Raw genomic sequence first — 22,004 nt, 5'->3', positions numbered from 1 at the left:
TACTGCTTGCACTCCCAAAAACCAACCTGTAACTAACAGCCTGGCATTTTTATTTCTGGAAGTCGCTGCCCCTTCTCCAACCTTGTTTGTCTTGGGCTGCCCGAGAGTGAACACCGTCCAAATCGGATTTGACATCAGCGCATCCCTGAGGCCAGCGGGGCCTCTGTGTGCCACCCCCGGAGCCTTGGCCTCTTCTTCACCTGCTTTCTAAAAATTCACAGCCTTTCCCTACGTCCCCTTCTTCCTGTTTGGCTTGCGGTTGCCCTGCTGTGTTTTCTCTACCTCCAGGACTCGTGTTTGCTCCTGGCGTGCAGACTCGGTAGGTGGACACTCTGGCCCCACTTACCTTTCCAGCGTCAGCTCCTGCTTTTCTGTTTGCTTGCCCTTGGTGAGGAAAGACCATGAAGAAATGGAGTGCGGTTCTGTGCGTGTGGACTGGCACAATAGCCTGGACCGATCCAGGTGGACGCACATGACAGCTTCTTGCTTCTGAGTTACTCGTCTGCTCTCTTAGGATGGAATGTCTCACTGGGAGAACACGGCCACCTGGTTGTCTTGAGCTCCTCTGCTCATGCACAGCACTTGTTAGTTTGTAAGTGCCATCAGAGCACTGCTCAGATTTGCCTTGCACAGCAACCCTGTGTGAAGCGTGAATGAGAGATTATCACAGGTTTACCATGTACCAGGCACTGAGTGTGCCTCTCCACGTCTAACCTCTCTCTCTATGGATGTTTTTGACCCAGTTTTATGGAGGAGATGATTGTGATTGAGAGATTCATTCCTTTGTCTAAGATTGCCCAGCTTATATGTGGTAGTATGAGAGTTAAAGTCTTTCTGACCCTTAGTCTTTGTTTGCCTCTGTGTTATACTATTCCAGGTATTGCTAATTCCAATGTACAGATGAGTAAACTGAAGGTCCCTAGGGGAATCTGAGAAATTCAAGCTCAAACACATTGAGTAAACTGGAATTCAGAACCTATTTCTTGCATGCCCGGAGCCTGTCCCCAGTTTCCTGTTCTCTACTGCTTTTTCAGGCTCTAGGGACATAGAACTGGCCAGACTCCTACCTGTAACATCCCCTGAGCTGCTCCTATGTTTGAGGCAGGGGTCCCCTCAGCCTTTCAGGAGCCTGGCATGGGGATATTTGTTTCACTAGGTCAGTGGTACAGTAAACCCTTGAATACTGAGATTCTCTTCTGGCCGAACGTTCACAGTGAAAATCTGATCTGTAACCGAAGCCACATGGTTGGTGGCTCAGCTGAGGCTGGAGGACGCTGAGGTCCGGGTACCCAGGGAGAACCAGAGCTGCTGGCCTGGGATCGTATCATATGGCAAGGCCAGGGGTTAAAGAATCGCTGGATCATTAGGCTAAAGGTACTTTCGAGCTCAGCCCCCATCCAAGGGGGGCAAGGGAGATGGGTGGTATTCCTCTGTACAACCTTGCGGAAGTTTCCTGTGCTGGGAAACCTATACCTGGAATTGCCTAGGTAATTTGAGGAGGCGTATGTGAGGCTGGGCAGGGGCTAATCAGGCCTTCGATGCCCCTGTCCCTTCTCACTCCAAGCAGAACCATGTAGCCATGTTGAGGTTAGTTTGAATCTCAGGTGCGCTACTTTGGGTAATGGACCTCCTGGCTCTGTGCCTCAGTTTCCTTACCTGACATAGGACAAAGATGCCTAGCATGCACATTTGTGCCAAGGTGAATGCCAGAGCATGTGCAAAGTGTTTGGTCCAGATTAAGAAGGATTTGGGGGCCTCCAGGCAAATATTGCAGAATAGGCATTCAGGTGCAGAAGGTCAAGCTGTTTATTCACTCCTCCTTAATTTATTCATTTACATTAAATCTACCCTGGCTGAATGCTGTTGACAGCAGCAGCAGCTAACCTTAGTCTGTGAGCAGCTGCCATGCACCCTCCCCACAGCACTACATACACACATCTTAGTTAGCCTCACGATGACCCAATGAGCTGACACTGTGACACTGCCCTTGTTTAAGCAGTCACGAAGCCAAGGCTCTGAAAGGGAAAGTGACCTAGTCAAGGACATAGCCTCAAAGTAGTAGAATCTGGACTAAAACTGTCCCTCTGAGGCCAGCTCTTAGCCACTATGGCCAACGGTGCTGGAGGGTTTTGGAGACAAAGCGTGTGCCTTCCTGCCTTCCAGGAGCTCCTGGTGTGGATTTAGGAGCTGATCCAGGGCCACAGGGGGTGACCTGGGAGGGTGGTTTAGATGCAGCAGAGGCAGAGACAGGCAGTAGTGGTTGTAGGTGGACAGTTGGTTAGGCCTTATCTTTCCCAGGGATCTGGGATCTGACCACAGGGTCGAAGTCTCATAAACGGGGTGGGCGGAAGGGGCTGTGGATGAAGGGCCCGCACTGGCAGGGGCCTGACCCTCACAGCCAGTGAAATGCCCAGAGGTAAATAGAAGATAGGCAAAGAGATTTCCCCAAGGTCGTAATTGACAAAAGTGAAAAGCTTTACTGAAGAGGCAGCCTCAAGACATGCCCATCGACTCCTGGATTTGAAGATCATGTTTTCCTTTTCCCTTCTCCGGATCTGCTCTCTCTTTGTGCACCCTCCCCATTGTTCCCGTTTTCTCCTCCCCTCCCTTTGGTCAGTGAGAACCACTATGCAGTCAAATAGCCAGTGGCTCTGCAATGAAGACCTGGGTTCAGATCCCTGCTTTACCACGTCCTGGCTTTTTGTACCCAGGTGGACCTAGGATCAAAAGCTGTGTGACTTCAAGCAGGTTCTTTAACCTTTCTGAACCACCTTTTCCTCATTTCATCTATAGAACAGACGCTATAATCCCAATCACATTAGATTGTGTTGAAGATCAAAGAACAAGAAGGAAAAGCAATAAGGACAGGGCCTGCTATTATTTCATCAAGTGTTCTTTCTGCCTCCTCTCTCTTTTCACTGCCTGTTGCTCTTATCTCTTTCCTTCATTTTCCTCCTCCCCCACCTTCCTTTGTCTCCTCCCTCTCTTATCTGTAATGGAAAAACTGACAAGTAATACCCTGGCAAAGGAGTCTTCTAGACACAGAGCAATCACTGTTATATGTTCTATGGAGGGAAAAAGGACCTATGTTTACTTGGGGGGGGGGTTGCAAATGTGATGAACCCATGCATATGCACCCATTTTATAAACGTACATATGTGCATATATGTACGTACATACATACACACATACACATAAATACAATAGGGTTATTTGGTTTGTGTGCTTGTGCGTAAGTTCTGACGCCCAGAGAATGCTCCCTGAGCATTCCATAGTAAGCTCAGCTGTACCTACATGCCTGGTCACTTCTTAGCCTGCGTTCCCACCCACTTTTCCCTTCCATGGAGGTGATGAATTCCAGCTTACTGAACCGAGGTCCTTGCAAAAAGAACACGATAACGTTCCCGTGCAGGCAGGAGACTAGCCTAATGCTTTCAGTGAATAGTATCCTTCTTGGCTTAACTGGGTATACTTAACGGCAGTCATGCCCCGCCCCCCACCAATAATGTATTTAGCATTAACATCTGTCGTCTTTGTTAGATATTATACAAATAGTTGTCGGAAATCATCCTTGCCTTCAGTGAGATCATAGTCAAGGAAGAGCAATCAACCACATGGGTGTGGTTGGAAGGATATAGGCTTTAGAGCTAAAACAAAAAAAATGAAACCAAACACAGCCAAAAATGAGGCTCAGCTTTTGCTCTACTGTTCACCATAGTTTCCAAGTCTCTGGATTTCTCCCCTCTCTCTCCCAAACAGTGAGGATGATCCTTCCCAACCCCATGAATTACCCCCAGGGATTCGACACAGGGACCTGTAGCCCCCCAGACACAAAGCACAGTATCTAAGGAAGAAAAGCAGGGTAACTGAGGGAGCTACTCCATCCATTGCAGATGTTCCTGGCACATGGTGAATACAGTGGAGTGAATAGAATGCCCACTGTCCCCTCCAGTTCTTGGCAGGTGCCATCGGGGACACAGACATGCTTGTGAGTAACCCTGCTCTTAAGGAACTCACAGAACAGGGTATTTTGTGAGTCTTGTGAATCATGTAAGATACGTCTATAAACATCGTAACCTGTTCCAGGGCAAGGTTTGGTACGCAGACTCTGGAATATTTGCTAGTTGGATGTATTAAAGAAAAATAAGCTTCAGTTTGCCTTAATGCTCTGATTAAAGGAGACCTAGAAAGGTGTGTTTTTTTTTTCATTTATTCATTCAACAGATATTTATGAGGTGCCTATTTTGTCCCAGGCCCCCTACTGGGAATCACGTATTAGAAGGAAGTACAGACCATGCAGAATTATGTTTGATTTAATAATGTTGTCTCATATTTGTAGCAGGTTGGAAGAAAGGGTACTACTGTCTCTTGATCCCTAAGTGGACTCATTCTAGAGATAAGGAAGCAAAGCTGAGAGAACGTGAGCAGATGTCCTGGGGTCACTCAGCTGATGGGAGGCAGAGTCGAGGTTCAGCTACTCACCTGTGTGAAGCCATAGCCTTGACTCTTCTCCGCGTTTAGTTATCTGCTTGCTCTGACATGACCATTGTCTATCTCATTTGCTCCCCATGGCAACCTGATGAAGAAGGAAAGGCAGGGATTCTTACTCATCCTCCTAGATGTGAAAACCGAGGCTCAGAGAAGTCAAGCGGTTTGCCCAAGGTCACACAGCTTGTTGGCGAGAAAGCCAAGTTTGGAAGTGACATCTCTCTGGCTTTCAAGCAGCGGCTAGGGGTTCCTGCAGCTTTAGGAACCACGCCCAGGGATCTGCGCTGAGTCTGGTGGACAGGGAGACCCCGCTGGCCCCGTAGCCCAAAGAGCACTGGCCCATTTTCTTCTCCTTCTGCTCTTCTGCTCCAGGGCGGCCTCATCGCACTGCTGCTCCTGCTGCTGGTGTTCACTGTGGCCCTGTATGCCCAGCGGCGCTGGCAGAAACGTCGCCGCATCCCCCAGAAGAGCGCCAGCACGGAAGCCACTCACGAGATTCACTACATCCCATCAGTGCTGCTGGGACCCCAGGCCCGGGAAAGCTTCCGCTCCTCTCGGCTACAGGCTCACAATTCTGTCATTGGAGTGCCCATCCGGGAGACCCCCATCCTAGATGACTATGACTATGAGGAGGAGGAGGACCTACCCCGCCGGGCCAACCACGTCTCCCGCGAGGATGAGTTTGGCAGCCAGGTGACGCACACCCTGGACAGTCTGGGCCGGCCGGGAGAAGAGAAGGGGGACTTTGAGAAGAAAGGTGAGTCCTACTTGTTGTATCCCACCTTCCAGGGGACATTCTGGGGAGCTGGGAAGAGGCACAGGAGCTGGGCGGTTGGGGACACAGGTGGTGTCTTCAGGGCTGAGCCACTTTGGATTCATGGGCAATCATCAGACTTTGTCTTCTCTAGTTCTTTAGCAGTGATGGGAGAAAGAAAGAAAGAAAAAAAAAAAAAAGAGTCCGTGTTCTTGGAATTGAGTTTTGAGGAGCATCAGAAGTTACCTAGTTCAATATCTCTCCATTGTCTCTTGATTACTTCCCTTGATGGCCTTCTCACTACTCTGGTGGGAAGTCTCCTCATTTTCACACACTACTATTAGAAAGTTTTTTCCTTACATTGAATTGAAATCTCTTTTCTCTGGGCTTTCACGTCCACAAAGAAAATGAATCTGATTTCCTTCTTTAAGGCAGCTCTTGGAAAATTTGACTGCAGAAAAAAAAGGAGCGCTGTAACTTCTGGAAATCAATCTGAATAATCCCAGTTTCTTCAGCCAGTCTCATATGACATAGTTTCAGACGTTTCAGCATCCTGGTCACTGTCCTCTAGGTGGAGAGTCTGACTTTTTGTGTCCTAGAATGTAACACCAGAACTAGCAGACCTCTTCCTCAAGGTGGGAATACTCCTGTGCCAAGCCAAATGGGACTCTCACCTCCCTCTTGCCAGCTGGTATGCTTCTGTTGATGAGATCACATTTGTTTTCCTCCACTATTGCTGGGTCATACTGAGATTTTTTAGTGACTGAAACCTCTCACCCTTTTTGATATATGCTGTTGCAAACACATTTCCCAGAAGTTGGAAGACAATTGATTATTTAGACATGAGCATAGAATGTGCTTTATCTGTCTTTAGTAAGTGTCTATGGCACCAGTTTGTTTATAGATGGGATTTGGCTCTTTTCCTATAAATGCTGCAAGCGAACCATTCTGCTCTTTCCTCCTCATTGTCTCTGTGATGCTGTTAAAGGCTTGGCCTGGAGACCCCCGTTCTGACACCGACCCACTGCTTTTGGTGAGTTGAGGGGAGCCCTCGCTGCTTGGGCCAGCGCCGGAGCTCTGAGCTCCACATCCTTCTTCTCTCCTTCCAGGGTCCTTCCTCTTGGACCCGTCTTCTGTTGTGCTCAGTGGACTGATAAGGACATGTCCGTGTCTTGCACGGAGACATTTTGTCAAGCCTGGAACCCTGCAGAGAGGGGAGAGTAAGACAATAGGGGAGAACACAGGGTTTGGTGTCACCTGGACCTGGGTTCAAATCCTGCCTCCTTCATTTACTGGGTGACTTTGGAAAAATAGGAATTCAGCCCTCTGAATCTCAGTTTCCTCATGGAAGGGTTCTGGAAGGATTCAATATAAAAATAAAATGTGTGCAAAATACCTACCCCAGGGCCTGGCACGTGGTAGAGGTTGAATCCCCGAGAGCTGTGTTTGTAGACCTCAGGCCCCTGCTCTTAGCCAGGCTTCCAGAGTGTCCTTAACCCAGGCCCAGTATTCATCCCCAGTCTCCTTATATGTTCTAGCCTGGCGTATTTCCCTTGTCCTCCATGGTCACTCCTGTCTCTAAACTGTTCGTTTACTGGCATTCCCTTCCCCCTGCCTCCAGGAAGTGGAGATGAGCTAATTAAATTAAACCCCACTCCTCAGTTCACTGGTGAAATGGCCTTGGACAAAACTCTTCGCCACCTGGAAGGCCATGCCTTCGCCTCACCTGTTTTTGTCTGATCCGTGTTATTTTTTAAAATAATTAATTTTTTTAATGTTTATTTTTGAGAGAGCCAGCAAGTGTGAGCGGGGGAGGGGTAGAGAGAGGGGGAGACACAGAATCCGAAGCAGGCTCCAGGCTCTGAGCTGTCAGCACAGAGCCCGACGCGGGGCTTGAACTCACAAACCACGAGATCATGACCTGAGCCGAAGTGGGACGCTCGACTGACGGAGCCACCCAGGAGCCCAAACAATTAATTTTTTTAATGTTTATTTTTGAGAGAGAGGGAGAGAGAGTGAGTGTGAATAGGGGAGGGGCAGAGAGAGTGGGAGACACAGAATTCGAAGCAGGCTCCAGGCTCCGAGCTGTCAGCACAGAGCCCGACGCCGGGCTCCGACCCACGCACCGTGAGATCATGACCTGAGCCAAAGTCGGACGCTTAACCGACTGAGCCACCCAGGTGCCCCTTGTTTTAAACAATTAAAAGAATTTTTTTTTCAAACCCTGCCTAGGCTTTAAAACAAAGTACAGTTTGAAATACCACACAGCTCCTTCATCACTGTATCCAGCCACTCTTCCATCCGTTAAGGGTGGGCGAGGAAGAAATCTAGGCAAGATGGAAGTGAAGGGCACACTTTTCCTGACTGCACCCAGCTTGCTGGTCGCCCTGCCTGTCAGGAGGGGGCTGCTCGGGGCTGTTCTTGCAACACTGTGGTCCCTGAGCACCTGCTCCTCCTTGTCTGGACAGGAGAGGGATGGCTCCCCTGGCAGGTTGTAGAAGATCTAACAGCAGCTCAGACAGGTGAGCTCTCTTTGCCTCAGGCGGCCCTTGGGAGAGAACTGTGAGGTGCTGTCTTTCATGAAGTGACCGGGGAGCAGCCACGGGCTTTGTCCAGAGTGGACAACTATTCAGAGGCTGGGCAACCCAGACAAAAGTAATCCCATAGCCCTTTTGTTTTTAAAAAAAATTTTTTTTAACGTTTATTTATTTTTGAGACAGGGAGAGACAGAGCATGAACGGGGGAGGGTCAGAGAGAGGGAGACACAGAATCTGAAACAGGCTCCAGGCTCTGAGCTGTCAGCACAGAGCCCGACGCGGGGCTCGAACTCACAGAGTGCAAGATCGTGACCTGAGCCGAAGTCGGCCGCTCCACCGACTGAGCCACCCAGGCGCCCCTAGCCCTTTTGAAATCATAACTGCCAAAGGCTGATCCCAGCTACATGTTTGCTGCTTAGCATTTGCCTATAAATTCAAACTCCTTCACTATTCTCAAGCGCTGTCAGCCTGCTTTTCAGCTTGGACTTGTAGAGAATAGAGAGGACACTCTGGAGAGCAGAGGGAGGGAGTTTCATTACCAAGGGGCCGCTGCTTGGGTTTCCAGACCCCAAGAGCGGTGTCCTGAGCAGGTCTGAAATTCAGCTGGTACACGCCCGTGTGGCCACACCCTTTGTTACATATTGAACTTCTGTGTCAGTTGGTAAGTAGCTCCTTGTTCTGAGTTCCCCCCCATGCCCTTCTGCTTCCTGGCCATGCCAGCCCCCCTCCAAGAATCCTCCTGAAGCTCCCACCATCCAGGAACAGGGGTGGCTTTAGGGTACCTTCCCGGTGTGATGGTGGGTACCCTGTCTTGCTAGTTGGTGCCTCTGCCTTAGAAATGCTCAGGAATTTTGCATATCATTGCTGATACACCTTAGCACATTGCTGTGGATTTAATCACGTCAGTATGTGAATGCTTAGCACTGTGTTTGGTACATAACGGAAACTTGATAGATTTCAATTCCAGTTCTCCTTATCCATCCTGAAATTTATGTTTCCCTTCCCTGAATATTAGGCATGAAAGCTCAAGGAAATTAAGGTAACAGATTTATCACCTTATCAAGGGATAGGGTAGGGGATGGCTGAATGGGTATTGGGTTTCCTTAATTTGGTTTTATTATTGTGGAAAAAGAATACATACTGTTTCTAATGGAAGGAAGGGAAGGAAGGAGAGAGAAGGAAATAGAAACAGAGACCTTTACTTAGCTCTATAACCTCTGTTTTGAGAACTTTCCTTGAATTATGCCATTTTCACCAGTAACCCTGGGAGTTGTGTACTAATGTTGCTCCCATCCTACAGAGCAGGAGATTAAGGCGAAGAGGGGCTGAGTAACCCGTCCAATGTCACACAGCAGGAAAATGAGCCAGGTTAAAATTCCAGCACTAGAACTGTCTCGATAAGGGGCAGAGCAGGGAGGGGTATGGATACACCTCCCACGCTGAGTTTCACGGTCTTGAAAGGCACTAAGCTGTTGCAATCCCAGGGACAGCTAAAGCATAGCAACCATGAACTTGCTTCGTCCACAAATCAGGGAAGAAAAATATATAATTAACATCTGTTCTTGGAGGCAGGAAGCTGCTACAGAGTAAATCTGGACTTCTGGATTGGCTTCTAGCAGGGACTTTGCAACAGAGAGATCCCATTTTTTAGTGTTTTGAGAGGCTCCCAAGGGTACAGGGGACTCGTATTTGTTGTCAATAGAGCACTCTAGGGTGACAGAGAACTGGAAAGCTGTTTATTAACTTACCCTCCTAATGCCCCCAGGCAAATGCCATGTAAATGTCATTGTTGTGTAGTGCTTTCTAAAATTTCAGAGCTCTTTGTACTCAGCACCTCATTCAAATGCCTTGATGTTCAAACTTCTTCATGCAGAGGCTCTAGTCTAAGCTTCTAGCAACCTCAGCTTCACTCCTGCCCACATCTTAACTTCCCTTTCCTACCCTCAGCCATTCTTTACACAGCGGCGGCTCTGTTATGATCCTTCTGGTCACAGTGTTTCATGCTGAAAGTTTTTCCTGAGCTCTCACTGCTATTGACCTCAGCTTCCGTACTCCAGCCAATGGCCTCCTCTCTGCTCTTCAGTTTTCCTGAGCTTGTTGCACCACAGGTCCTTTGCATAGCCATGATTATGTTTGCCTGGAAGAATCCCAGTCTTTCTTTCCCCAGTCTATCATGGCTGACTCCTTCTCACCATTCTGGCGTCGGCTTAGTCTCACCTCATCAGACAAAGCTCTTTTCTCTATGTGAGCTCTCTTCTTTTGCCTTCTATCAACTCCCCTGTTCGTTTCTGTAATAGTAATTTTTAAATTATTTGGGCGTTTTAATTAATTGCTTTAATTTTCCCACTGGATTCAGGGTTCCATGAAGTTGTGTACCAGATATGTTTGGTTTATTCTGTGCCTCATGAAGTATCTGGCATACAATACGTGTTGTATCAGGTAGATGGAGGAATGGGTAAATGAGTGGATGGAGAGATGGCTATCTTAGTGCGTTTCCACAGGCTGGTAACTTGCGTGGGCTCCTTACTAATCTTTTTCTGACCTGGACCAGCCTTGTTTAGTGATTTTAAATCAGGAATTTGTTGACTCTTCCCACCCCTTTCATAAGGAAGAAATTACCCTTATCAAAATTTGGAGATCATCTCAGTTATGCAAGCTAAAAGTAGCAGAGCCAGAATTTGAACCCAGCAAACCCCAGTAGGCTCTGAACACTATACCACACGCATTAATCCTGTTCACTTATTTGAGCAGGAGAGGTAAGACATGGGCTTAGCTGCTAGCAAGCCAAGTCCCTTGGAACTGTGTTTATCAAAAATATTGAACACCAGCCACAGCGAGAAATGGATTTTGCACTGAGGCCCTACATGTATGGGTAGGAGTGTGTGTGTGTGTGTGTGTGTGTGTGTGTGTATATCTAAAATAAGTTTTGCAAAAGCATACTTATCTTTATTACGTGTGGCATGCTCTGATATTTTCAGTTCTTTTTATGTCATCTTTTTAATGCTGGTATGGACCACTGAATTGGTTTCACAGTTGACGAGTGGGTCTTGACCTGAAGTTCAAAGATCTCTTAAACCTTAGAGAGGGTATATTATATTAGGATCCCCAGGGGCACAGGTCCCTGGTTGCTGGATCTCTGATCGCTTCCTGCAGGTGCTTTTTGCCTGGGGATCTGAAGGAGGAGGATAATTCAAGGTACTCAAGGTGAGGTTTGGGTAGAGGAACTGGGGATGGTACACGAGAGGGTCCTGGCCCACGTGAGGGCTTTATGTCTATTGTCCCTGTGGCCAGCCCATTGGTGTTTTTTACCCAACATGATGGCCCGGGGTCCCATCATCTTTATACTCTCTCTTGAAACTATGTGGCCATTCCTTCCAAAGGCTGCTCTGTATGTTCTGTATATTCTTTCCTTAGGGGACACTCTCTCTTCCATCCATCCCCCAGCTCCCAGAAATTTCTCCTGCTGTGTTCACTCCCTGAGAAAAACCACCCATCCTTTAAGCCACAGCTCGACACCTTCCTCTTCCCAGGTTCTTGGAGGCTCAGAGGGAAGTTGTCCAAGAGCATGAGGAAACTCACTCCCTAACAACAGCTCCCATTTGGCAGGGCTTTGAGGGTGCTGCCAGGCTCCCTGGGGCGCAGAGGAAAGTGGGATGGGCAGAATGGCTTCCACCAGAGTTGAACTGCTTTTAACTGGTTCATACATTGTGGCTCCACATAAGATTTTTTTTTTAACGTTTTATTTATTTTTGAGACAGAGAGAGACAGAGCATGAACGGGGGAGGGGCAGAGAGAGAGGGAGACACAGAATCGGAAGCAGGCTCCAGGCTCTGAGCCATCAGCCCAGAGCCCGACGCGGGGCTCGAACTCACGGACCGCGAGATCGTGACCTGAGCTGAAGTCGGACGCTTAACCGACTGAGCCACCCAGGCGCCCCAAGATTATTTTTGAAAGATAGTTTCTTTAGTGTAAAAAGAAAATGTTGGATATGACTTTCTTACACCAATCTGCCCTGGCTTCGTGTTACCGACTGGCTCTCCCCTCTCCTTGTTGAAAGTTCCTTTTGGAGTCTGAGTTGCAAAATGCCCCAGAGGCTGTTTGGTGCACTTTCTGTCTTCTTTACACTTTTATCACCTGTCCTAGAGGGAAAGGGGGCTGACGCTTTAGTCCCTGCATCTTTTTTGGGAGGGTGGATATACTTCCTTCACTACTCAGTCGTTCCTTCATTTACTCATTTGATTTTATTTTTTTAAGCAAGTTTTTTAAGTTTCTTTTTATTTGAGAGAGAGATAGAGAGCAAGCGGGGAGGGGCAGAGAGAGAGGGAGACAGAACCCCAAGCAGACTTTGTGCTATCAGCTCAGAGCCCAACGTGGGGCTCGAACTCACAAACCATGAGATCATTACCTGAGCCGAAATCAAGACTCGGATGCTTAGCCAACTGAGCTACCCAGGTGCCCCTCATTCTCTTATTTAACAGGTGTTTACTGAACACCTACTATGTGCAAGACCTTGCATTTAATGCAGAAGAGACAAAGAACAATGGGAAATCATTTTCTTCTAGAAGCTCACAGTTTAGAGGGGTTTAAAACAGTAATAGCCGCTTTATTTTATATAGTCCTTTAACATTTATAGAATGGCTTCATAAACATTATATGACACTCTGTGTGTTACTGAACCCTTTGAGAGACCAAAAACCTTACAGAGCTCAGAGGGATTGAATCACTCTGCCCCCATGACAAAGAGTAAGTTTGGGGATGAAGCTCTCCTTAAACCCACATCTCTTGAGTTCAAGTTCACGGCTCTCTCTGTCTGGCCACACCGTATTTATCTCTGTAGTATCTTGACTATTGTTTGGCAAAACAACTTGTTACATCCAGACTGCCCTCCCCTCTTCATCTGAGGCATAAGAATGTCTCCTCTTTGGATGTATTCAAGCCTGGGTAGCTCTTGGTTCAGAATACTGTGGCACGATTGGAGATGAGACACAGTAATTCTTTCTAATTCTCAGATTGTAAAATTTGAACTCAGTTCGTTTCCATTCTATTTTCTTATTTGGACTTCTTAGAAAACAAAGTGGGGCAAGATCTGTATTTGAAAAAAAAAAAAAAGGTTCCTTAGAACTGGGCAGCCTGGCAAGTATTCAGAATTGAAAAGTTTTCTTTTTTTTTTTTTTAATGTTTGTTTATTTATTTATTTATTTGAGAGAGAGAGAGAGACAGACAGACAGACAGATAGACAGACAGACAGAGTGCGAGCCGGAGAGGGGCAGAGAGAGAGAGAAAGAAAGACACAGAATCTGAAGAGGCTCCAGGCTCTGAGCTGTCAGCACAGAGCCTGATGCGGGGCTCAAACTCACAAACCATGAGATCACGACCTGAGTCAAAGTCGGACGCTTAACTGACTGAGCCACCTTCAGGCGCCCCTTCTTTTCCTTTTCTTTTAACCCCAGCTGGCCACTTGTAGGATGGTAGAACATTCGTGTTCTCGCCAATTAATGTTACCACGCAGTGGAGTGCATAAGACTGTGGAAGACCAGACTCTGACTCTGCACCAAAGCATTTTCTGCTTTGATGTGTCAGTCCCCCCGTCGTGGACATTGGCCCTGGTGCCGGAGTGCACAGGCTGGGCAAAGCAGGAGGGAGCCGCTCCTCCAGCAGACTGGAGCTCGGCATCCCCAGACAGCCGTCCTCTGAGCTGTCTCCACGCTCTCTAAAATAAGATATAGACAGAGATTTGTCATGGAATCACAAACAGGAATGTCACCAAAGCTGTCACCAGAGCCCCTTAAAATGTCACTTCCCAGCATTAATTGCCACGATAGCAAAACAAACGGGCGTTCTCTGAACATTTGCTCTTCCCCTCCTCCCTCATGATTCTTCCCCTATCTCCCTGTCTCCCCTTTTCTCCCTTCTCCCGCAGAGTCCCCCTCCTCCTTGTCTCCAGGGACACTCTGGGCATTCTGACTTGATTAGACTGTGCCCTGGAGAGGCAGCCCCACCGCACACTGACAGATGTGGGTGAAGGAGGTTTGATAAATGTCAGGGGCTGAAGAGACTGCTCCCTGATTGATCAGAGCTGGAGCAATTTCCCAGCAGTCAGGGGACTCCGTATCTCCCATACAGGCCTCCATTGTAATAGCTGGACATCACCCAGCGGGGCCTGACTGTCACCAAGAGTCCAGGCAGCTCTGAGGCTCTCTCTCCTCCAGGATCCCAGCCTGCCTCTGCCTCCTGTATGCTCATCCGCCCCTGGGATGCAATACATTACCACCCTGATCCACACTTATGGTCAGTTTTTTTTAATATTTCCTACTTAGCAAAGTTTGTAGGCTCATTGTGGAAAACTTTTGAAAAAGCCTAAATTAGACGTTTTTCATAATGCCTCAACAACTGTTGACAGGGTTTTCCTTTTGTTTCTCTTCTCCTCTTTTGCATATTGAAAGTTGAAAATCTATTATTTTATCTCTTACATTTTTCTGAAACATTATGCCAGAACATTTCAAACTGCTTATCATTTCATCTTCTGACTGTCTCATAGTTTATTTATTGGTAAACATTTTAGTCGCTTCCTTTTTATTTTATGTTCATTAGCAATAGACATTTGGGGCTTAATATTATTTTTCACTATCCTGTATTATTTTCTCAGGGTATATTCCCAGGAGTGGAATTACTGGGTTAAATGATTTGACTGTTATAAAGTTGTTGGTGCATGTTTCGCTCAACACCCCTGTGTCAGAAAGTCCCAGTAAACATTTGTTAAATAAGGAAACATTTGTACATCTATTTTTTTATTTATGAATTCAACAAGCTTAAATTAGGTCTCTACTGCGTTAGGCACAGTTTAGGGCACGAAGGATAAAGCAGTGAATAAAACATATATAATTCCGTTTCCATTAAGTTTACGTACTTTTTTTGGGAGAGACAGACAGTGTGAACAGGGGACGGGCAGAGAGAGAGACGGAGAGAGACAATCCCAAGCAGTCTCCCCATTGCCAGCACAGAGCCCAATGTGGGGCTTGAACTCATGAAATCGCGGGCTCATGACCTGAGCTGAAACCAAGAGCTGGACCCTCAACTGACTGCCACTCAGGTGCCCCTAAGTTTATTTTCAAGTATGGAAAGACCGTAAATAAGTGAACAAGAAAAAATATATTTATGTAAAAATATATAATTAAATAGAAAATATAAATATGTATGAATATACATTGTATAAGCCTAAATATATAAAATACATATGTATAATTATATATAATATCAAATCATGATCCTTGCAACAAGGGAAAATTAAAACAAGGAAAGGAATTAGGACCCTCAGGAAAGGCCTCACTCATCTGAGGACCAATCTGTAGTAGATGAAGAACCCAGTTGGATATTTGAGGAAGGAACGTTTCAGGCAACACGAATGGCAAGTGCAAAGGCCCGGTGGCATCAGTGTGCTGGGAGTGTTCAAGGAATAGGAAGAAGCAGTATGGGGAAGAGAGCAGTAGAATAAATTGGGTCACAGAGGTGCTAAAGAAAAGGTCATGTAAGGCCTGGTAGGTAAGGGTGTTGGCTTTTGCTGTGAGTGAGATGCGGAGCCATTGGAAAATGGGGAGTTAGTTTCCTGCAAAGGTGTTAAGCAATTGGGAGTCAGGATGAAAAGGAGGGGTTTAGGTGGAGTTGACATTCAGAAGGAAGGATGCTGGGGAGACCAGAGAATAGAGGTTGTGCTCTGGCATCTCTGGGGTAGAATTCAGTCTCCAGATGTATTTCTTTTGTTCTGTTTGCATACAGAGTATGTTTTACATTTTTCAGTTAAGTTGCCCATCTTCATAAGGCAGGACATTCCGCGTCACATTCACATTTCTGCCCATGCGTCAGGCACCGTTGAGTTGGAGACTTGATCACTGGAGACTCTGGGAACGCCAGGCCTTCTGGCACACGACGGAGGCTGAGTGGTAGTGCCTCATCCGGGAGGGCTGTTCTCCCTCTCCAGCTGTGGCACCGCCTGACCCACTTCCTTAACAGCAGCGATCCCCACTTTGGTGGCAGGTCCGGATGCCATTCTTCACCCTCTCCAACTCCTTGAGTTTTGTGTTTCCAGCCAGACGGAGGCTCGCAGCGGAACAGACACCAAGAGACCTTTGAGAAGTCAGACAGCAGAGTAGGAAGTGGCTAAGAAGCCCAGCTCTCAAACCAGACCCGTCATGCCTGCAGTTCACAAGGTGTGAGAACTGGAGAAAGTCACTCACACCTCAGGGACTCGGTGTGCTCACCTCTGAAATGGGATGGCCTTCTGCAGGATGCTTGTGTCTATGAGACCAGGTCACAATTGTCAAACACTTAGTGGAGGAGTTTGATTCTAAACAGAAGCCATTATTGCTACTGTGTGAAATGCTCACTGCATTCAGCACAGGGAGGCTCAGAGAGGGGAAGGGGCTTATCTAAGGTTGCACAGCCAGTTCTGTGGAGTGTGTACGTGGGGGAGGGGTGGTGGTGGCCCTACCAGAGGCCATCTAACTTCCAGCCAGTGTCACCTTAGTGTGACTGCCACACGTTCTGAAGGGATGATTTTTTTCTATTCAAATCCTGGATGTGGACCTGGGTCCTGACACATTCTGGGAGATGACTGTCTATGTGTGAGAGGAACGAAGGAATGAATCCCCGGCTGCAAGGGGCTGTTTTCTCCCCCGGGGAGAGTCAGGTGGACAGCACAATGCTGAGTTGGCTGTGCCAATGCCAGTTGTTCTCTGCCTTTCCAGCTTTTCCTTCAGCCATTGCTCAGCAAGGGGGGTCTCCTGTCTGAGGGGGTTCAGATGTCTGGCAGGCAGGACCTTCCTCCCCACCGTCTCCGGGGTGGGACAGAAGAGACGCAGGATTATGAAAGCAGGGGAGTCTTGAGGCCCCTCTCTGAGGCTCCGGGCTCTTGGAGAAAGGATATCCATGGGTGTGCAGGCAGATGCATTGCTGCCCCCTGAGCACAGAGAGGCCACTGACCGGCATGGATGGATAATCCCCACCCAGTACCTGGCTCCTGTGCGACCCTTAAAATGTGGCTGCCCTGGGGCACCTGGGTGGCTCAGTCGGTTAACCGTCCGACTTCAGCTCAGGTCGTGATCTTACGGTCCCTGAGTTCGAGCCCTGCGTCGGGCTCTGTGCTGACAGCTCAGAGCCTGGAGCCTGTTTCAGATTCTGTGTCTCCCTCTCTCTGACCCTCCCCCGTTCATGCTTTGTCTCTCTCTGTCTCAAAAATAAATAAACGTTAAAAAAAAATTTTTTTAAAAAATGTGGCTGCCCTTATGCCGGCAGCCCACGGGCTCACTGCTCCTTGGCATTTCCAAGGTGGACATTTACTGCCTGCTCTCTCTTCTCTGCGTTTTAAATCTATGGTACTTGAAACATGTTGTTTCCTCTTTTCTTTGCCTGGGTCCTCATCTGTGGAATGAATACTGAAGACAGAAGTATCTTTGTAACTTGGCCAGGAGCCATTCTGTTTCGGGTGGTCAACATCCCCAGCAGGATAGGAGTCTGGTTTCTACAACGTTCTCAGACACTAAGCCTTCCGGGCATCCAGCAATGACATGAGAATGGGGAGTGAGACCGGTGTGCCTGGGTGGCTCAGTCAGTTACGTGTCTGACTTCGGGTCAGGTCGTGATTTCAAGGTTTGTGAGTTCGAGCCCCGCGTCGGGCTCTGTGCTGACAGCTCAGAGCCTGGAACCTGCTTTGGATCCTGTGTCTCCCTCTTTTTTCTGCTCCTCCCCTGCTCATGCTCTGTCTGTCTCTCTCAAAATAAATAAATAAATAAATGAATAAATAAATAAATAAATACATACATAAATAAAACATGAAAAAAAAAAAAAAGAATGGGAAGCAAGTAATCTTCCTCCCTTGGCTCCACGGTTCCATACTTGAGTAGAGATCAGCCGTCAGCTACATGGAGCAGACTGCCCCCCCCCGCTGTCCCTCTTCATCACATACTTTCCCAGCCTCCCCCCTTCACTTCCTGGCACCCAGACAGTATTTTTTTTTTTAAATTTTTTTTTTCAACGTTTATTTATTTTTGGGACAGAGAGAGACAGAGCATGAACGGGGGAGGGGCAGAGAGAGAAGGAGACACAGAATCGGAAACAGGCTCCAGGCTCTGAGCCATCAGCCCAGAGCCCGACGCGGGGCTCGAACTCACGGACCGCGAGATCGTGACCTGGCTGAAGTCGGACGCTTAACCGACTGCGCCACCCAGGCGCCCCACCCAGACAGTATTAACAGACACAGGCTGGCTTTGGAAACTGCATCCTGTGGAAAAGGTGATGGTCTCCCCTAACGAGGGGCTCTGGGTCAGAATCTAACCTTTATCTGCTCACTGGTTTTGAGATTTTGGACTAGTCGTTTCTCTGGGCCAGTGGTTCTCGACCCGAGGTGATTTTGTCGCTGTCACCTCCTTACTGGGGACATTTGATAGTGTCGGGAGACCTTGTTGTTCGTCATGGACTGGGGAAAGGGTAGAGGATGCTGCCGGTATCTGGTGGGTAGAGGCCAGGGATGCCGGTAAATGCCCTGCTATGCACAGGACACAGGATGGCTCCTCGCGGTAAAAGGATTACCCAGCTTAGAACGTCAGTAGGGCCGAGATTGAGAAGCTCTGTTCTAAGCCCTGGGTGTCACGTTGGTAGAATGGAGGTTCTAATTTTCACAAGAATGTGGGAGAGCCAAATAATTACGCAAGCGAATGCTTCTTGTCAACTAGCACATTGCACAAACATAGGATGGGAATGCTGTTGTTGCATTGTAACTTTTTTTTTTTTTAATTTTTGGCCTGTTTTGTTTTCCAGTATTTCTTGGTTATTGGGAGATTATCTTTACAATTTTTGTAGCCAGTCTTTGGTATTTTTATTTTTTAGTTTTATTATTTAAAAAAAATCTTTAAAAACTGAGTTGAATCCTCAGCAGCTTTTTTTTTTAAGTTTTTTTATTTATTTTTGAGACAGAGAGAGACAGAGCATGAATGGGGGAGCGGCAGAGAGAGAGGGAGACACAGACTCAGAAGCAGGCTCCAGGCTCTGAGCCATCAGCCCAGAGCCTGACGCGGGGCTCAAACTCATGGACCGCGAGATCGTGACCTGAGCTGAAGTCGGACGCTCAACCGACTGAGCCACCCAGGCGCCCCTAAAAAAAATCTTTAATGTTTATTTATTTTTGAGAGAGAGGGAGGCAGAGAGAGAGGGAGGGCGCCACAGAATGCAAAGCAGGCTCCAGGCTCCGTGCTGTCAGCAGAGAGTCTGACGTGGGGCTCGAACCCACAGACTCTGAGATCATGACCTGAGCCGAAGCTGGCCGCTTAACTGACTCAGCCACCCAGATGCCCCAATTTTTTATTTTTTTAATTGAAAGCTAGCTGACACACACAAAGTGACATTACTTTCAGGTCTGCAACGTAGTGATGTGACAAGTCTCTGTGTTATGCTGCGCTCACCACAATTGCAGCCACCATCTGTCACCATACAGCACTCTTACAATACCATTGACCACGTGCCCTGTACTCCACTGCATTATTTTTTTATTCACTATATAGAAGGATTTGTTCTTGAGAGAGCTACCTCAGGGCCTTTGCATTCCTGTCCCTGAACAGTGTTTTCTCCTGGTTTCTGCATGACTTGTTCTCTCAGTCCCTCCCGGTCTTTTTCATAGGTCATGTCATCATTGAGGTCATCCCTGACCACCCCATATGAAATAGCACAGTACAGACAATCACATGCACATACCCCACACTCTAGTCTCCTTTCCCTTCTTCTCTTTTTCTTCTAGCCTTTGTCACCATTTGACCCAATATACATATCTGTGTATCTAATTGTCTGTCTCCCCCAGGTATTTTGTCTGTTTTGTTCAGTGCTATGTGCTTGTTATTTAGATCACTGCCTGGCAGAGAGCAGACAACAAGTAAATAACTTCTGGAATGAATGGGTAAATAGAATGAGTGAATGAATCAATGAATGACTGACACTGAGTGCTTTTATTAAGTTTGTTCAGGTTTCAAAGAAGAGACTGGGTTAGCTGATGAGGATTTATTTTTAGTTGCAACGGGAATAATATTAGCTAGCTTGTATGGGCCAGCCTCCATGATCAGCACTCCATAAATATTTACACATTTAATTCTCAAAAAAAAAATGTTGGTATGGTCAGTACCTCTCATTGCCCTTTTTTTTCAGATGAGGCAACCAGAGCTGGGAGAACACAGGTAACTTTCCCAAGATCATGTACCTGCTTGGCGTTAAAGCTGGGATTTGTACCTTGCTCTTTGTGTCCTTTGAATGCTTGCTTTTCACTGATGTGAAAAGCATCACATTTGGAGAACCCAGGGGCCAGGGATGACGAGAAGACAGTCACGGGATTCAAGGAGAAAGCGCCACTGTTAGGCTGTAACAGGAATTAGCACACTGTTTCTGCCTCAAGTGTCTCTGCTAAGCTCGTGAATCTGTGTGAGTGTCTCTGGACCTTTCTTTATCTCCTAATCTGTGTATGCCCATGGCTTCTGCTGCCTCATAGCTTCTGTTCCTGGCTCCACTCTGTTCCTTATGAGATATGCTCATCTGACTCTGACAGTCTTCTTGGATCTCCTGTGCAAACACCCTGTGAGAGAATTTCCCATCTCCAGTATTTAAAGTCCTAACGGGCAGGTCCTCACACAGGCCACACCACCATCCACAGGCTAATGTGGGGCTGTCTCTGCTCAGACATGGATCTCTGGTCCCATCAGCTTCGCCAGGATAGGGGAGTCTCAGCGTACCCTCTGGGCTCTTATGCACCTGCAGCTGCCTTTCACTAAAGCAGGCATCTGTGAGTATGGCAGGCCCTCAAAGCATCATATCCCGTCCAGAACAGCGGGGAGCCCATCTGCTCAGAGCAGGACTGATGTGTCTTGCTTCAAAAGGACCTGGTTTGTAAATAGCTCAGCTTAGCAAAGAGATAAATCAAGGAATGACAGATTATTTTCCTAAACGGTTCTTTATTTTACAAAAGCATTCTCCCCAGGATCTCCTTCAATAGCTAGCGCCCCACCAGTGCATGTAAAAGAGAGTGGGACTTCACCAACTTTTGACTTATCGAAATATTTAAGGATACACTAACCCATAAGTCAAAGCAAAAGTAATGGGAGGGCTTTCTGGGGGAAGTGGCCAGCCAGTGGACGATGGGTTTGGAATGGGGCATTCACGGGTATAAACCACCTTGATCGCGGGCAAGCTGACTGACTTAAGTCTCAGCTTCCTCATGTGTGAAACTGGTTTACTAATAATTTGGGACTTCTAGAGTCGTTTTGAGAATGAAACGCCATAATAGATGGATAGCCTGGTGCATAGGCTATCTCTCCTACATATTATTATGGTCTTGAGAAAGTCACATTCTCTTCCTGAACCTCAGTCTTCCCATCCGCCTCATGAGCAGCTTGGACCCTTTTAGGTCTACACGCCTACATCTTTCAGTTTCTGCCCCTGTCACTGGAGTCCAGTGGAGACTGAGCCAGAACTGAGTGCCATTTGTCCAGCTAGCATGGCTAATGATGTGTGTGTGTGTGTGTGTGTGTGTGTGTGTGTGTGTAGTGCAGGGAAGTTACTAGAAAAACCAGCATCTCTGTAAGAGAAAGAAAGGAAGACTTTCTCTCAGGCAACCTCTCATCTACTCGTACCTCCTTGTACAGAAATGGTGCAGAAAGGAAAAGGAGCGCTAGTAACTAGGTTTCTAACTGGGCTAATACGTGGCAGAGGTCAGTCTCAAGCCTCTTTGTATAATCTCCTGGCTCTTGGACTGTTTGGTAAGTGTCCCAAGGAGGTTGGCAGAGAGAGACATCACTTCCTCATCATTTCCCTAGTGAATGAAGCCTTGGGAGACCAGATGCATCCACTTCATTATAATTATGTTAAGTGCCGCCTGATTGGCGCTGTTCATCACCCCGGGAGAGCAGCCTCGCCCAGTGTGGACAGACAGGCAGCCTGCTTTGGCTCAGCATAGCTTTGTCCCATCCAGCTGTGTCTTTGGCAATGACTCCTATGGTTCTCCCTTTTTCCCCCTCTTTTTTTGAAGAGAAAGCATGGGGAGACAGAGGGGAGGGCACCGAAGGGGGGATGAGGGAGCCTGGGTTCTGCCTTCAGCATGCCATATAGCCCAAGTTGAATCCTCTTCCTGCCTGGGCCTCCCTCCACGTAACTATGTGTAGCATGGTCAGGTGCACCATGAGATCTCCACTCCCTTATCC

General features: G+C 47.5%; 1 protein-coding gene across 3 annotated transcripts in view; it reads left to right on the top strand.

The window, feature by feature from the left end:
- ASTN2 (astrotactin 2) overlaps positions 1-22,004 on the top strand; it is an 882,297-nt gene that overhangs the window by 199,887 nt on the left and 660,406 nt on the right. For all 3 annotated transcript variants that reach the window (XM_047068551.1, XM_047068542.1, XM_047068534.1), the window contains exon 3: positions 4,861-5,245. In XM_047068551.1, coding sequence (XP_046924507.1) covers positions 4,861-5,245 — 385 coding nt within the window. The remainder of the gene's footprint in view (positions 1-4,860; positions 5,246-22,004) is intronic.

The sequence above is a fragment of the Lynx rufus genome, unplaced genomic scaffold (assembly GCF_022079265.1).
Source record: "Lynx rufus isolate CCGP_SWC_20201006 ecotype Redwood Valley unplaced genomic scaffold, mLynRuf1.p SCAF_10, whole genome shotgun sequence".
NCBI lineage: Eukaryota > Metazoa > Chordata > Mammalia > Carnivora > Felidae > Lynx > Lynx rufus.
This window is presented reverse-complemented; position numbering and strand designations above follow the sequence as displayed.